Below are 18,441 nucleotides of genomic sequence, written 5' to 3'. Positions count from 1 at the left end.
CTGAGCCAGAACCACCCAGCTAAGCGACTTATGGACTCCTGACCATCAGCGACTGTGAGATAATAAATGTTTATTAATTAAACATCTAGAATTTGAGGTTATTTGTTATGCAGTAATAGATAAGTAATCTATAAACTGACAAGCACACTTTCAAAAACAACAAAACAGAACAAATAAAAATAAAATAAAACTCATCACCTATAATTTCGAAAGGACAAAGAAATATTCTGAAGATAGCTATCCTCATTTAGGTAAGGTTTGCCCCCAAACTCTTTAATCCAAAGATATTAAAGCAATTCAATTCACTCCCAAAGTAATTTTCCATGATTTGGAGCTTAAATGTATGTTATTTACTTACAATGTGACATTGTGTGCAAAAAGGAAGCTATAGCTGTTCAATATTTAAAATTACATAAAACTTTTGAAGTCCTTTTTTTAATGTTTATTTATTTATTTTGAGAGACAGTGTGTGTGTTAGCAGGGCCTTGAGGGGTGGAGAGAGAGAATCCCAAGCAAGCTTAATGCTGTCATCACAGAGCCTGACATGGGGCTCCATCTTACGTACTGTGAGACTGTGATCCGAGCCAAAATCAAGAGTCAGACACTCAACCAGCTGAGCCATCCAGGCACCCCAAACTTTCAAAGTTCTTTAAAGCAAATGAATAACTGAATGCAGAAGATGGGCCAAAGAAACTCTTTTCCCCATAAAAAATGTTAAGATCTTAACATCCAGCTTTAAAGAATGGAACAACGGTAGGCAATTAGCAGGCAGAAACATACAATTTAGATATTAGTGAAAAACTCTTATAAATTATTTTAAAAGAAAACATTCACTAGCATTCTGATCCCAGAATTCAGCAGCTTGCTCAGGCCACACACAATCGGCACAGATTACACAGTTAATGATGATGATCGGGGCTGCAAAGTGTCGTTTGATTTTCATAATTTCTAAAAGTAGCAAACATGACTTGTGTGTCCATCCCAACGTGATCATGACTATTAATCCAGAGCCATTTTTTTCTGAGTAGGCATCATGGTATCTCACTGGTTTTCAATGTCCACTTTCTCTACATTATGGCTCAGCTCAGGGCTTTGCAACCCACTGCATGACAGATAGCTTTACTAAGGACAACAGATACCACCTTATGCATAGGTGACTTACAGCTCTCAGCCAAAAATTAGGCCCGGGCAATATGCCTCTGCCATCAACACTCCTTCCAGAAAGCTCCTCATGAAGTTGCAATTTTAAAAGAAATGTTTTCCCATCAAAATTCAATACCATTTTATAAGCACATACACCTTCTTCCTTTTCTGGCCTGCATGAAATTTAATATCAGGATTATTATCCATTTGTCATTTCAACCTATAATTTAGCAAGCCTTTTTGTGTTTGAGTTATGCTCCCCTCACACCTTCACTGTCAGCTTGCAGCCATAGATTCATTCAAGAAGCCATCTGGGTCATATTGGTTGACCTCTTAGAACAAACATTTTCCATGTTTCTTATTCTGCTTCCCTAAGAGGCACCATTAGTTTTGCTCATCTCTATTTAAAATGATTTTTATGACACAATAAAATTTCAAGTTTTCCATATTAATCTTCATTTTATTTCTTGAAATACTTAGGCAAACAATTTTGTTAAGACATCACTGATGGGAAATCCTCTTTCCCCTTTACTCTGCCTACTTAAAGTAAACTCTGAAAAAATAATAAATATTTTCTCTGAATCAGCTGAGCACCAGAAAGAGAGTTTAAAATCTGGTCTAGTAATTCACAATGCCTTACAGAAGACACTGTGATAAACGATTAAAGCAAAAAATCTGAATAGGACATCAATGAAGGTCTATGTTCATATTTGGGATCCTACGTAAGAATTTAAAAATCTCATTTCTTTTTAAGTTACTCATTTTGAGAGTGAAAGAGAGAGAGAGAGAGAGAGAGGGAGAAAGCATCTCAAGCAGGCTCTACACTGTCAGCACAGGGGGCTCCAGCTCACGGAACCATGAGATCACGACCTGAGCCGAAACCAAGAGTCAGATGCTTAACCAACTGAGCGGCCCAGGTACCCCTAAAAATCTATTTTCTTATACATCAGTTCAAGGACATGTGAGTACAAAGGGAAAAATGAAAGTAAAACAAATAGATAATCTTTGCCAATTTGCCAAAAAAAAAAAAAAAAAAAAAAGCACACAAAATCAACACCCAAAGGTGTAGGTGGTACTTACCCCGCAGCCCAGACCATTTCCCCCTTCACAAGTGACCTTCCTCCTGCCTGGCTCGGGAAGCAGCCCTGCTCCACAGCCAGGGTGAGGGCACAGCACGCCCCCCATCTGGAGCACACACTCTTCAGCGCCATATTGCTGGTACCGGTTGTACTGTGAAACACAACATGGGTTTTTCAAAGTGATAATATGAAGATGTGCTGTTTTAGCCAAAATGTTAACAGCTGGTGGCGTGTGGGCTTTCTTGTTAATCTGTTTTGGTTAAAAAAAAAATGGGGAGGGGTGGATAAGGTATTATCCAACACAATGAAAGGCTTTCCAATTGCAGTTAGCAAAATGGATAACTTTGTATTTCTAGAAATTGGTCCTAAATATTTCCCCCCAAAGTTTGGATTTGTTTTTTAAATTTTTTTTGATGTTATTATTTATTTTTGAGACAGCGAGAGACAGAGCATGAGCAGGTGAGGGGCAGACAGAGAGGGAGACACAGAATCGGAAGCAGGCTCCAGGCTCTGAGTTGTTGGCACAGAGCCTGATGCGGGGCTCGAACTCACGAGCTGTGAGATCATGACCTGAGCTGAAGTCGGACGCCCAACCGACTGAGCCACCCAGGGGCCCCAGTTTGGATTTTTAATATTACTAACATCACCTCCATTTAACAGTCTTATTTCAGGAATTTTAGGAGACATATCTATATTTTAAGTTATGGACACATAATGCATCATTATCAGTCTTATCAAGTGGTATATTTTCATGCCTCTATTCAGGTGTCTATGAGTTTTTGAAACCATTTTGAAAATATGTCCTGATATTCTACCCTGTGCTAATTGTGGGCAGCTCACAGGATATCTGAGCACATCTGAGGAATACTGAGCACATTCAGCTTGATGAAGAAGATTCATGTTTTCCTTTCATCATTGTTCTCTTTCTTAAAGTATGGTTTCTTTTATCCCTGACTTCATCATGCCCTTGCATGGCTCGACCCCCTCCCTGGTTTCCCCAGCCCGCAGAATAAAACTACATAGTGCAGGTTCCAAGGCCATCCTATTGCAGCCTTGTTATTGTTCTCCTGGTGTTATTTGATCATATTCTCTTCTAAACTCAGATCAAGTCAAGTGGATTTGCTTCACTGTTAATTAATTTATGCAACCTTCATTGACAGCTTACTATGGTCAGACTGTGGGTGCTGGGGATACTGCAGTGGACAAAATAGACACCTGTGCTCTCATCCACATGAGGATAATGATAAACACCGAAAGGTTATATTTCAGTGGGAAGGAGAATAAAAAACAGGGAAGAAACAGATTTGGGGGAAGATGGGGACTACAGTTTTGAAGGGGTGATTAAGAGATAGGGGATGCCTTATAAAGAAGATACATGTGGGCAAACATCGAAGGGAGATTAGAAAAGCAAACCATGTGGCTACCCATGGGAATGGGCTTTCTGGCCAAGGACAGAGCATTACCAAGATACAGAAGCCAGAATGTGCTCGGTGCTGTGAGATAGCAGAGGCCAGTGTGGCTGAGTGAGACGGGACAGGAAATGGCAGAAAACATAGTCAGAGAGCTCTTGGGAATCTGGGCTCTGTGGGTCCCTGAAGGCCAGTAGAAGAGTCTGGCTGCCTTTCTGAGAGAAACAGGAACCATGGAGACTTTGGAGCTGTGGGGTGACATAATATGACTAATCTTCTAAAGATAGCCATCTGGCTGAGGTGTTCAGAATAGACTCTTGGGGGCAAGGAGAGAAGGAGGAAGCAGAGGGGCAGGCGGGAGGTTTTCAGCAATCCACATGGAGGATGGTGGTGGCTCAAACCTGCAAGCTAGTGGTGGAGGTGGGGATCAGCTGGATATATGGTGCAGGTAAAAATGCCGAAATTTTTAGGCAGATTGGATACATGGTGTGAGAAAAAAAAAGAGTCAAACATGAACATAATGTTTTTGTCTGAGAAGACAGAAGGACACACACACACACACACACAGACACACACACACACACACACACACACACACACACACACACAGAGACAGAGACAGAGACAGACACAGAGAATGAATAACCGAGATGGAAAGACTTTAGAAGGACAGTGTGTGCATGTGTGTGTCTATATGTGTGTGAGTGCCTGTGTGTGTGAGTGCCTGTGTGTGTGTGTGTGTGTGTGTGTGTGTGTAGGTTGGGAGTTGAGAAAAGGAGCCATTATTTCTATGGTATTTATCTTCAGTTTAATAAACTGCTATGCAGCTAAGTAAGATGTTGAGTGGCTAACAATGTATGAGTTTGGAGTTTAGGAGAAAGAAGTGGGTTGTAGATACAAAATTTGAAATCATATGTGCATGGAGGCTGGGAGGAAAAGGGTTAGCACCAGGCCTCCCATGCATTTTCTCATTTTTCTGGCCCCAGGAAAGAAAGAAAGATGACTTGGTCAAATCCCCTTGTAAACACGCTAATGATACATCCATACAATGGCATTTGCTAGAAAAGATTCTTAACTGTGGAATACATTAAGCAGGAAATGCTTAAGTGATGAATGATTCCTTGAATGATGAGTGATGGGATAGCTTATATAATTGAGAGATTGCACATTAATGATCATTCCAGGTACTTCTCAGAGACCTCATTCATTAAGTCTTGCCTGTAGTACACCCTGATACACTGAGAAACGACCCAGGGAGCTCTGCTAAATGACGCAGACTTCTCTGTGGTTTGTGGGCACCTCATTTTTACCCGCCTTTGAAGCCATTAGGAGAGTGTGACACAAGGTTACATCTAGGATTCCTGAGTGTCTGATTTGACAGCCTAACTCTGTGTTATCTCCATAGCCATGAGACTAGCTGAGACCATCTAACCTTTGTAGGGAAGATGAGAAGGAGCCAGCAAAGGGCACTGAGAAGCAGCAGCCTATGAGGCAGGTGGGAAATGAAAAGGATGTGGGTGTCCTGGGAGCCAAGGGAAGAAAATACTTGAGTGAGGGTGTCATGATAAACTGTCTCAAAAGCTGCCCAGAAGGCAATTACTGGAAACTGGCTGGAGCTGGAAATACAGATGTCACTGGGGTCTTGGCAAGAGCCATTTCAGTGGAGTCACGGAGCCAGAAATCTTAGTGGAGTCAAATGGAGTCAGGACAGAATTGGAGGAGAGGAATTGCAAGAGGCAAGAATGGGTTCTTTTCCCCGTAGGAGTTTGGAGAAAAGAAACATTGGATAGCGGCTGAAGGGGACAGAGGGATTGTAAAGGATTTTCTGAAAATGAAGAAATAATATATTTATATGCTGAAGGGAGGGGGTGGGAAGAGAGGAGAGAGTGGATGATGTCAGCTGGGAAACGAGCTATGTCCTAAGGAGGTGGCACACAACATCCTCTCATGGAACTGCGAATGATTTCAATAAATATTTATCGGAACCCTCTGAGGTGCTCAGCTCAGTACTGTACCACTAGACCTTTCAACTTTTATGCCTTGGCCTCGCCCAAATGGGTATGAAGTTTTAGTTTTATAAAATGAATGAGTTCTGGAAATCTAATGTACAAAATGATAGTACAGTGAATAATACTGTATTGTATACTTGAAATTTACTAAGAAGGTAGGTGTTTCAGAACAACAGGGCTTTGACTTACCATTTTCTATTTGACATTTGTATTTGCTTCTTCTACACTGGTTTTTAAGAACACAGAGGATGGTAGAATAAAACACTATCCCACAATAGCTCAATGGCCTTATCTCACACACATACAAGGATATAGAATAATAGTACCAATACTATCACTATGAATATGATTACTAAAAACCTCAAATATATTTTCACATGCTCTACCGTTTCTTTTGCCAAATTAAAAATTTTTTTTTTTTGTTTTGTTTTTTGAGAGAGAGCGCGAGCAGGGAGGGGCAGAGAGAGAGGGAGAGAGAGAATCCCAAACAGGCTCTGAGCTGTCAGCCTAGGGCCCAACCTGGGGCTTGATCTCATAAACCATGAGATCGTGACCTTAGCCAAAACCAAGAGTCTGATGCTTAACCGACTGAACCACCCAGGAGCCCCATTGCCAAATTTTTATAATAATACTGTATCTACTTTGTTGGAATATACACCCGTTCCATACTATGCTTTGTTTCTGTTACTTTTCATGTTATCTTAAGTGTAAACACACACACACATGTACACACAAACACACGTAATGTTCCCCACAAGTTCTTACGTTGATATCTTTCCAGTAATTTTGGTTGTTAGAAGCTTGTTCTCTAGTAAATTCCTTGGAAGGAGTGTATAGGAAAAATATTCACTGAGGACTTGCATATCCGTGACAGTTTATTTGGGATCTTTATTCTTAAAAATGAATTTGGCTGGATATCAAGTCCTAGGCTCACATTTTTTCCCCCTTGACCATCTTCACTGTCTTACTCCATGTTCTTCTGGTGTAAGGTGTTATGGACAAGCCTGATGACAATTTAATTTTTTTCCCCTTTATACATTCAGTTGATAATCTTTTCACCAAGATGCCCAAAGGAATTTTCTTTCTTTAGAATATGGTAGTTTTGTTAGAATATATCTTGATGCTGGTCATTTTCTGATCGATTTTTTTGATTCAAGGAAGCTGTATTGCATTTGATTTTCAGTTATTTGCTCTATTTTCTTGCTTCGACGTGTCTCTTACAGGATTTCTAGTATATGTATATTGGATCTTCCTTACTCACCTTCTAAATCTGTCGAATTTAATCTCTGGAATCCTTTATCTCACTTTACTTTCAGTTTTTAGAAGTTTCTTCCTTTTCACTTCCTCTTTTAAGACACTATCTGTTACTTATTTTTATTTGTATAATTTCTTAATAACATGGTTCTTTTTGAAATAGTTACTTTAGCTTCCACCGGACTGACATGCTTTTATTGTCTCTCAGGACATCATTCTGTTCTTCATTCTCTGTAACCTCTTAAAAATTTTATGGGATTGAACCTTGCTTCTTTCTGCTGCACAGTTTTACATGAAATCAGTCCTCCTGACACTTTAGAAACAAGTAGGATCCAGAATAGCTCTTGGTGCCTCTGGAGTTTCCTCTTCCGGTTTTGGGGGTTTGGGGATAAACGCATGGGGGCTCACCTTCTGTCACCTCCCAACTTTGTTACCCTACTTTTAACTGGATTTCCTCTTTCCTTGTCCCCTTTTCTGTGCCAAGCATATTTCTGCTCAGTGGGAGGCCTGGTCTCAAAAGCGATTTTTGGCTGGTTAAGTTTTGAGTTCAGGGGACACAGTCTCTTGTCCCTCCAGACTTGACTGTGGGCCTTTGCACTTCCCCTCATCCTTTTGTGTATTTGTATCTCCTGAATTGGCTATAGTATCTTTAAAAAAATTTTTTTATGTTTGTTTATTTTGGAGAGAGAGACAGACAGAGTACAAGCAGGGGAGGGTCAGAGAGAGAGGGAGACACAGCATCTGAAGCAGTCTCCAGGCTCTGAGCTGTCAGCACAGAGCCTAAAGTGGGGTTCGAACCCACGAACCACGAGATCATGACCTGAGCTGAAGTTGGACGCTCAACCGACTGAACCACCCATGCACCCCTGCTATAGTATCTTGTCCGTAGTTGGTAAACAACAAATTGTTATAGGATGAGTTAATGAAATATAACTCCAGTGAGCATCAATCAATTAAATAATTCTAATAAAATAATCAAAGGCAATGGAAATTAATATCAGTGATGTGGGATGGCTTTTCTATTTTAAATAAATGGCTCTCAAGCAATTGGCTGTTTTCTGATTTGATGACAGATTACCTATATATTTAATTTAGCTAAGTGATTTTACTACTATGATGATAGCTTTTATCTAGGAAGAAGTTAACCTATGGACAAAGTCCAATAATGCTTTAGTATTCTTGCTGATGGCATTTGTAGTGGTTCCAAATACTGATGAAATGTAAAATTATGTTCCTCTTTCCACTCATTAGTTAAGGAATATTAAAAAAAATGACTTTATTATAGTCATTCTACTTATGATACACTCAAGAGAATTTGAGCATACAATTTCTTTCCTCACGGAAGACAAATATTTTAACTTATATACCTGGCCATTTCTGATAATTAAAAAGTACACACATCTGAAATGAAACCTATGCCCACTGAGTGCACTGCCTTTTTTTTTTTATTACATTGTGAACTTTGTAAGAACAAACATTTGACCTAGAGACAGTAATGAGTTAGTATTTATAGAAAGTTTCGTATCCTAAGGAAAGAATTTAGACATGTAATTACACGTATGTCATTAAAGATACTTATTCGGTTCCCTTCAAGATATGGCCCACATTTCCATAGATTCCTCTCAACTACTAAACTGGCATAAAAATGACAATTCATTGAAAGAAACCTATATGTTTACTGGAGACTTGTAACAAATTAGCAGGAAGTAGAGCAGAATATTTACATGTGTCTGAGCGCAAAATACACACAACAGTGGCAAAGTGATAAATTGGTGAACATGAAGAAATGCTGATTCGATAGTACTTGCATAATCTGCAAGGGATTGTTTTCCTCATCAATAACGGGTAGCGTTTTACAAACAGGACTGAAGGAACATGATTAATTTGCAACATGGACTAGGCCTGTGTGGAATCTATTGTCAGGTGGGCGCAAAAGTAGCAAATTCCCTTTAAAAAATCACTTCTTTAGTGTTTGTCTTTGGAATCAGAGAGTGAGTGTGTGTGTGTGTGTGTGTGTGTGTGCCTGTGTTTGTGTAGACAGCTTCATACTTACCTGCTGAGTAATGCTGTTTAAGCTGTTATTAAAACTAGTTTGCAAATTTATACATAGACTTTCATAAAATGGATAATCCACAGACAGGTAACTAAGATAATTTAAAGCGACAACATAGTATTCGCAAACATTTTGGAAAATAAGTATTAACAAAGCATACTACTTTGCCCCCAAGAGAAAAAAAAAATTAAAAATTTCTCTGAAAATGCATTCTGTTAGTGTGACCTATCAGGTAAAGATCTCAACTCATTGGTATGGTTTATATTTTATTTATTCGAGGAGTAAATTATTCAGTCTTTACGTGTATGCTCATGGATTCTTGTAAAAGTGGAAAATACCCATTTTTAAAGCACAAAGTTCATAGAAGTTTCAATAAACTCCCATTTTAGGAATCTAAATAACGAATCATGAGAGAGTATAATCAAATGGGGGTTGTATTTTGGTGGTCTGTAGGTAGTTAGAAGAGTTGAGTTGGGTAGAATATTGTTCTATAATGAAGCAAGGGTCACAGGTTCAAATCCCATATGGGCAAGTTAGCTTCCCCTTTCTTGCCAGCCATTGACTGCCTGCTAAATACTGGTGGTCACTCGAGGGGTCAGGCTGGGAAGGGTCTGCACCTGACTACCCCGAACCCCTAGAAAACCACCCAAAAGGTGGTAGGAAGACAGACACCTCTCCATGGTGATACTTGATTTGCATGCTTTCGTAAGAAAAGAAAGCAAAAAGGAACCTAAAATTTAAAACCGCGGCAAATGTGAACAACAGGAATAGCAGGTAAAACTGGCAAATGTTCTGTCAAAATGAGTCACAGCTTGTCAGCAATCTGGGAGCTGCATGGCAGCCTTTCAATTTCAAATCCCCTGAGCACGGAGGAGGTGGGTTTTTGTTCCTCTGTGGAATTTTCCAGAGTATCCTTTTGGGGGCACTCAGGTACAGCTACAAAACTACCCCTCCGCAGGCAGGGACCTGTCTTGCTTTCCCTCCCTAAATTCTGGCTTCTGTTAGGTCTTAACGACGACGACGACGAGCACCAGGGGAATCCCTCCCTGGGGCCTCTCGTAACCCCCTGTGGAGGAGAGGAATCCCCATCAGAAATACCATTCACTGAACTACGACTCTGTCCCAGGTGCCGGTGCTGACAGACACTTCGTCTATGAAGTTCATTCTCTGCCCACTCTGGGAACTGGAACACGAGACCACTGAGTCACAAAGAAGTTCGGTCCCTTGCTGACCTTCACCCAGGCAGGAAACCCCCAATCCCACATCAGAACTCAGGGCTGTGGCTCTAAACACCACTCTTTCCCCAAAACCAGGCTGCTTCCATTTTCTCTCTTTTTCCCTTTTTATTAAAAAAATTTTTTTCAGCTCACTCTCCCACAGTCATCTTTTGGAAAATAATGAAAAACAGCTTATTATAGAATTTCCTTTTTGGATAACAAATCTAAAATAACTTTATAGAGAAACACACATTCATGATTAATCCATTTCTCCTTGCTCTGCAGACGATGGCCTATTTTCTGTATGTATTAGAATTAAAACACACACACACACAGAAAACAAACACTCATCGAATCCTCAGTAACCTTAATCTTATTTTTCCTCATTTGCAGGTAGTTAGACCCGGGAGAGTTGGTGACAGCCTCTGTGGGTGTGCCCGCCACATTGCTCTTTGTATTTTCTGTTCTGTTGCTAATGTTTTCTTCATCCCTGGACTCCTGTCATGGGTTGATGAAATAAATTGGCTACAGAAAGGGCCGGACCTTGATCACTGCATAGAGAAACCACCAGAAATCATCAGAATGGCTGAAATCAGATGTAAGGAGGAAACAGATCAAACAGCACCTAAAATATAATTGAAGCGATAGATTATGTCCTGGATTGCAATTTATGAGTTTTTTTTTCTTAAAGTTTTTATTTATTTTTTGAAAGTTCTCTCTATGCTGCATGTGAGGCTCAAACTCATGACCCCAAGATCAAGAGTCACATGCTCTACTGACTGAGCCAGGCTGGCGGCCCTGAAGCTTTTTTTTTTTTCAGATGTTTTTGATGACACAATGTCAAAAAATATTTCGACTTCCAGTGGCTGTGGAAAGGAGGTCAAGACCATTGCTTTCTTTGTCCCTTGTCCTTGCTGTGGCCACGACAGTGCTCCTCGGAAGGCAAGGCTATGAAGGTGGGTAACCTGCGAACCGTTTTCCTCACAGGGGTTTCTACAGTGGGTGTGACCCCAAGAGACTTCCGAAGGCTTTGCAAACAGGACTGCTAAGCATGTGCTGTTGATCGGGCAGGCAGCAGAGGGCAGGGGGGCCCATGGACACATGTTATTTACCCTTTGCTACAGTCCCTGAGAAATGGTTTACGAGTGGTACTACTGTTGGCCTCCAAGCTCAAGCACCCCACCCTCAGAGGAAGGGGGTTCGTCTCTGACTTCCTTGAGAGGTACTTGGTGCTCATCTCCTGCACCCTCGTCCTCCCTGCCTCTCCCTGGGCTCTCGTTTCCTCTAACATACTTCCAAATGGAGCTCCGTAGGGTTCACGTGGTCCCTTGTCTTTTATCTCCCTTTGGCAACTGAGGGACTGAAATGATGTGTCCGAGGGCACTTGTAACACACATTGATAACAAGTTTCATTTCATGGACTTAAAATACCATCTGCGTGACAGGGACTCCACATTTATCTCTCCATCTTTGACCCCTGACCTCCGTCTCCTGTGAGTTCCAACTCATACACCCAAATCCTGGCTTGCCTCCTTCTCAATGCTTCCGGCCTAGCAAATATGCTCAGAGTTGAGCCGTGGGTTCCTCACCTTCTTACCATCTTACCCATCTTGGTAAAATAACACTGTGGGACTCCTTCATTTCCCTGACCCACAGCTAATGAGTCACTGAGACCCTTCACTCTATCTCTGAATATTCACTTCTTTCTCTTTCCTCTGTCGACCGTCTTAATCCAGACCTAGTCCATATTGCAACAAGACTAACCATTCTTGAAATGTAATTTAGTTAATGCCAGTCCCGTGCTTAAACTTTTAAGAATTTCCCATTGAACTTAGAATCAAATCCAAACCTTGACCATGGCCTACATGGTCCAGATGGGTCTTCATCTTTCATCATTGTCCCTCTTGTTCATTATTTTCCAGCCACGTTGATTTTTATGTAGTGCCTTGAACAGGACAATCTCTTCACCTCTTGGGGGGTCACTGAACATGTGCTTCCCTCTGCTTCAAATGCTCTCCCATCCGCTACTGAGATCCTAGCTCAGTGAATAGTGGGTGCCCTCTCAACCTTTACTTCATGGCTCCGTGGCTCCTTATCTACAATAGGTTAAATCTCAATCACTGTTTTCACCTTGGCACGTATCACGATTTGTTCCTGCGATTTCCTTGTTTGTCATTTTATCTAACACTAGCACAATGACAGTACAAGAAGTATTCACAAAATGTTTGTTGAATGAATGAAAGTTTCCTTAAAATTCTGGTGATTGAAACTAAGGTGGGAAAAACTGGTATAAATGGAGGTACTTCTGAAATGCATTTCTCCTGAAGGCTCTCAAAACCCTATGGACTGACAGATGTCATTCCTGGTTTGGTTTTTTTGTTTGTTTATGTTTTTTTTTTTTAAGGCTTACCTTGAACTTTAGAGTAGCTTTTTACCTACATTGTGATAATATCTTTGCCAAATAGTTTGGACCGGGGCGGCGGGGCGGGGGGGAGGGGGGGGGGGTTGGAGACGTGTTTTATGAATGTGAACTATAAACACATATCAGAGATAGGGCCAAGAAGCTAGAGTAAATATGTTAAATTCCAAGGATTTTTAAGTGTATTTTCATTTTTGGAAAGTAATTATTCATAGTATTTAATGATTTATTTTTATTTTGGCTCTCAAAAATCAGGTGCCTGTTAAAGACCAAAGCAAGTGTAAAGGAATCACATACAGAGAAATCAGATAACCAGTAAGCATCTCCACCATCCAGCAATGGATTCATTATCTAACCAGTATCTGTGTTCATCTTATCAATTCACTTTTAGGTGAGCATTATACTTATTTTATTGCCTACCTGATTACTACTAGTTTAATCTACTGATTGAGTATAAAGAATGAAAATGCTATTTAAATCAGAAACATTTTAGTGTAGCACTTAGTATTTGCAACTTCACCATACTATTTATTTACAACAATTCTAAGAGATGGTTGACCATTACTCTTCCTTCTCTACAAATGGAAAAGCCACGGTAGAGAGGGACTGAAATGATGTGTCCAAGGGCACTTGTAACACACACTAATATAACATTTCATTTCATCAAGTAATGAAAGTTGCCTCAAGCACCCAGAGAGAGCTGGAATGTTTTGCCAGCTCTGGGCTAGAACACTCACCCCAAGGGCAGGAGCAGGGGGGCTGCTCTGCTTTTTCTCTGGAGACTCAGCCATACCTGCCCTGAGGCCACTAGCTTTTGTCATGTATCATCAGGACAGAAATGTCCTGACTGATGCACGGGTTTATATCAGTCCCAAAGCAGTCCCTGGCTCCCTTGTCAGCTTTCTAGTCTGACCCCCCACCCACATGTGGCTCTGTACACCCCTTTTCTCTACCCCATCTTTCAGTGGCCCCAACTCCCGCCCCTGTGCTGGGGAAGCCAGGGCCAGGCGGAGTAACTGCCCTGTGACTTCAGTCCACTCCCAGTGTTTCTCTCACCTTCTTTCTTCACTGAAACTGGCTCATGCCCTAGGACACCACTTCCCTGACAGCTCCCTCAAATGTTCTCTGCACACTTTGTACCACCAAGCATTACGCTGTTACGTTCTAAGTAGAAGAGTTTTATTCTCTCCTGAAACCCTCCAGCTTTGAATTTCAAGCCATGAATCTCCGTTGGGTGCTCTTCCTCCATCTACAGCCAGCTCCTGAGCCCCACCTCCCTCACCCTCTCTATCTCCCTGCTCCCTCTGCCCCCATTTCTTGGAGATCCAGTTCATGACTCATCAGAGTTCTTTCCAAGTCTGCTCTGGTGATAATTCTGGAGGATCTCAGCGTCCACACGGGCCACACCTTCCAGCGCCCTGGCTTCCCGAGTCTGTGACCTCAACTTCTCTAGTCAACTTGTTCTCTATCCTAACTCAGCCACCAGCCCTTCTGGCCCTCCCTGGCCCCACCACAGCTGTTCCCTGCATGCCTCCACAATCTCAACGTTGGCTGCACGCCTCAGCCAACACCTACTTTTCCAGCTAAACCCTTCAAACTCTAAAACTCAAACTTCCAACTCAACCTCCAAAAATTATTTGGACCCACTGGGACCTGGAACCAATGGATCCAACCACTTTTCTTGACCCTGTCTTTTCATATCCCACCTGTCTGCTCTCCTAGCTGAAAACCAAACTCTGAGTTAAACCCAACTCTGCACTTACTGGAGTTGTGTCTACACAGTTGAATGGGACAGAAGGACACCAGGCTGACGGATCTCACTCCAAACTCATTTCTTTCCCAAGTTTATTCACTTCCTACCCTCCTAAATGACATTGTCATTATCCTTTCCTCTCCCTGGAAATCTCTCCCCCCATCTCCACTCTCAGCTGACAACTTTGCTTCTTATTTCCCTGAGATAAGAGAAGCATAAATGACAACCACCTTCCATATTCTGCCATCATCCCCACTGCCAGCTGAGCTGCCTGTAATCTTGTCTCAGGCTGAGCCTACACTCAGTTGTTGTGAGCCAGGACATTGTTCCCGACAGTCTCTCCTCTCCTCTGCATCTCCAACTTCCCACTCCTCTACAGAGTCATTCCCACCAGCGAATAAACATTATCTTGCTTCCACATTCCTCCACCCCCAGCTACCTCATTTCTTTGCTTTCCTTTATACCTAAATTCCTCAAGAAAGAAGTTACCTAGGGGCGCCTGGGTGGCTCAGTTGGTTAAGCATCCGACTTCGGCTCAGGTCATGATCCCACAGTTTGTGGGTTCGAGCCCCACATCAGGCTCTGTGCTGACAGCTCAGAGCCTGGAGCCTGTTTCAGATTCTGTGTCTCCCTCTCTCTCTGCCCCTCCCCTGTTCACACTCTGTCTCTGTCTCAAGAATAAATAAACATTAGAAAAAAAAAAAGAAGGTACCTGTATTTGCTCTCTCCCATTCTTCTTCCCATCTCACACGAACCCAATTCAAGCAGGCTTTCACCCCCACCCTCCCCTGGTCAAGGTCACCAATGAATTCTGTGTTCATTTCTCACCCCTCATCCTGCTTGGTCAGCACGGGACACGGGTAATCAGCCCTCCTCCTAGAAATGCCTCCTGCCTTTGGCTTCCGGTTCACACTCTCCTGGATTTCTTCCTGCCTCACTCCAACCACACCTTGCATTTTGTGATGCTTTTTACATTATGCGTTTACATATACATTCAGGTCTCCACTCACAAATCACCTGCTCAGTGAGGTTCTTCCTGACCACCTTATATAAAATTTCACCTCTTCCCCCAGTTACCACAACCCTCTTTTTGGCTTTATTTTTCTCCATGGCTATAAAAAGCACCTAGCACAATATATACTGAACATGTTTGTGTGTATATAACTTAGCAGTTTTCCCCTGATGGGTATTTCTTTTTCATTTCTTTATCCCTATAACTAAAAATGGTATACGGCACCTGAGTAGGTGCTCAGTAAGCACCTGCTGAATGAAAGCAAAGAAGGAAGGAAAAGTGTTTTTTTTTTTTTTTCAGGAAATAAAGATCAATATTGCTGTGATGCACTATGTCTCCATGTTGCACAACTAATCAGAATAATATTGATTTTGATTATGGCTCGATTAAATTTCTAGGAGAATGCAAAGTGGCCTGACTTTTATGCAGATCTAAGGAGATGATTGCAGTTGGCTTCTTTCCCTGCTAATCACCAATGACTCTAACACAAATATGGAAATAATTTGCAAATATTGGTACAAGTTAGAAGAGAAAGCTCCATTATCTGGGCGGAAATGTCAGGGTAACAATCAGTAATTCTTACTTCAAGAAATCTCACAGGAAGACGGCTGTGAGATTCATGTGTTTCATAAATAGATATGTCTGAGGGAGCCAGTTAACAACTCTTACCTGCAATGGAGGATAGCTGATTTTCCTTCTATTTGAATGAACACTTATGCCTGCTGAATTCTGGAATTTGCAGTCTTTAAATAATGAAGGAAGCACGCTGAAACCTATTAATTCAGGGAGTTGGAAATAATTCCAGTTTTTTATCCTCCCCCAATTAATCCCTTTCTGCTTTTAATTTAGTATTGGACACGGTGGGGTCCAAACTTGCAACATACACATACCAAAGAAAAACACACAAACCAAAAACTTATCAACGACACTGAGCGGCCCCATCTCCCTTTGCAGGTTTTCCCATTCAGGCTTGGCAAAGACGACCCTTGGGAGTAAACCACCATGTTGTCAACTACTTGGTATAAGTGTTTCAAAAATAACTTGACATCAAGATTTAACATAATACCATGGAAACTAATTCTATGTAAAGACCAAGAAATTTGTTTTGACGTGGTCAAAAGTACGTGTGTGCGCGCGCGCGTGTGTAATTCAGCACCTTGAATTATTTACTTAGCACATCTTTTTAAAATCTGACATCTCGCTGAGCACTGCACTACTCAAATCATCTACTTTTGATGGGCCACCCTTTGTATATAAGTCACACGTTCACATCCAAAGAGAAAGCGGCTGCGGTGAAATACAGATAATGTGCACCGAGTGCAAAAGTCTGGTGAGGAGAGCTTGCACACTTGCCCGCTGCCATCATGTCAGGACCGTCTGTGACGACTGGGCTCTTAGGCATAATATATCTGGGCACTTACTCGTTTGCCTATCTGCCGCTACGTCGTGCCTGCTTACTGCTGGCGTCCTGAGACAAAATGCTCTGGCAGATGTACCAATTAATAACCTGTCAGATCTGATGGATAGAAGAGGAAAAGAATGTCCTCACACATATCTGCGGCGTGGCTTTCTTCCCCATTTTAGGGCGCCAAGGGTCAGGAGACACACTCTACCCCCCTGGAGAGCACCCAAACTGTCTCATTAGTGTCTGTCTTTCACGACACCCTGGCACCGCCTTTGAGAGGCCGACTCACCTGCTCTTCTCCAAGGATCCTGAAGTGATGGAGCTCTTTAATCAAGGAGTTGGGGCAGCCAGCTGTTGGAGAAAAGAATTAATCGTAAACATGTTTTTCCCATTCTGGGTGGTAATGTGCTCTCACGTGCTGTTATGACTATCAGCCGCAGTGTCGTTGGGGAAGACGCAAACACCTACCTGCAAAACATGTTCTCACCACCAACAAAAAAGCCATACCTCCAAGGGAGCTATGGCTGCTGCCTGGTCCCCCACTGTGACACTGGGAAGGGGCCACAGGTGAGCCCAGCCAGGTCTCTTCTCCCTCCTGATTGTGACCTGGGCTTTGTGGAGCTTTAGGCCACCATAACACTTCTACCCAGGACATTACTTGTCCCTGTTATACAGCCAGGATTCTGTGGGGCCGGAGTGGGAGAGTTGGTGAGTATAGGTGCATTTCACTTGGATATCACGTCTCACTTCCTCAACTCTGAAGACTGGGCTCTGCACACGGACAGTTAAGAATGAAGACAGGGTAGCTAGAGACCACGTCTTCATGGCATCTGGCTGTAGTGTAGAACCTTGTCTGGTTCTTCCAGGAGGCTCTGTCAAGACCATTAGGATTCTGGGGGCACCTGGGGGGCTCAGTTGGTTAAGCACCCAACTCTTGATTTCAGCTTGGGTCGAGGTCTTGTGGCTTGTGAGTCTGAGCCCCACATCAACCCCCCACATTGGGTTCCGCACGGACAGCGTGGAGCCTGCTTGGGAGTCTCTCCCTGCCCCTCCCATGTGCTCTCTCTCTCTCTCTCAAAACAAATGGATAAACTTAAAAAAAAAAAAGAAAAAAGACCATAAGGATCCTGTTTTTCAGTTTGGAAAGGGGCTTTTATGGAAAGGACCTGGGAAGCGAGCCAGGAAAGCCTGGTTGCCGTCACCTTCCCCCCTACCCAGTCAACAAGAGCCTATTCAGGCTTTCACATTTTCTTTCTTCAGTTGTAAAGAGAAATAGATAAATAAATTATATATATATGCATGCCAGCACATGCTTAGTTATCATTTAAAATATGTCCCATCCCTGTCCTTTTAATAGGATAATTCTGCATATTACTTTGTGGTCCTTTATAATATTAGCTCTACTAACAAAAATGGACACAAAAGCCTATTTCGTAGATACAATCCCTGGATCACATAATCTGTTGAAGTTTCTGCTAAGGAATTGTGTTGTCTGCAAAATGTACCAAAGCAATCACTGTGCTGTTTTTCCATGTCATTCTGCATTGTGCTGTACAAACGATGGAAAGTACTGAGGATGTTTGTCTGGGTGGGAGGCAGGCTGAGGAAGGAGGGAGCTGTCGTATTCATGGGGGAGGGGTGAAGGAGTTATCCTTTGCAAGAGAGATTAGATTTATGCTTTATTCTAG

The 18,441-nt window shown here is 42.2% G+C and overlaps 1 protein-coding gene across 2 annotated transcripts in view; it reads right to left on the bottom strand.

The window, feature by feature from the left end:
* PRKN (parkin RBR E3 ubiquitin protein ligase) overlaps window positions 1-18,441 on the bottom strand; it is a 1,337,794-nt gene that overhangs the window by 186,677 nt on the left and 1,132,676 nt on the right. For both annotated transcript variants that reach the window (XM_019412860.2, XM_019412859.2), the window contains exons 8-9: window positions 17,043-17,104; window positions 2,224-2,373 (exon numbers count right to left, since the gene is read on the bottom strand). In XM_019412860.2, coding sequence (XP_019268405.2) covers window positions 2,224-2,373; window positions 17,043-17,104 — 212 coding nt within the window. The remainder of the gene's footprint in view (window positions 1-2,223; window positions 2,374-17,042; window positions 17,105-18,441) is intronic.

This window comes from Panthera pardus, unplaced genomic scaffold (genome assembly GCF_024362965.1).
Source record: "Panthera pardus isolate Hobbes unplaced genomic scaffold, ASM2436296v1 HiC_scaffold_17, whole genome shotgun sequence".
NCBI classification, from domain to species: domain Eukaryota; kingdom Metazoa; phylum Chordata; class Mammalia; order Carnivora; family Felidae; genus Panthera; species Panthera pardus.
This window is presented reverse-complemented; position numbering and strand designations above follow the sequence as displayed.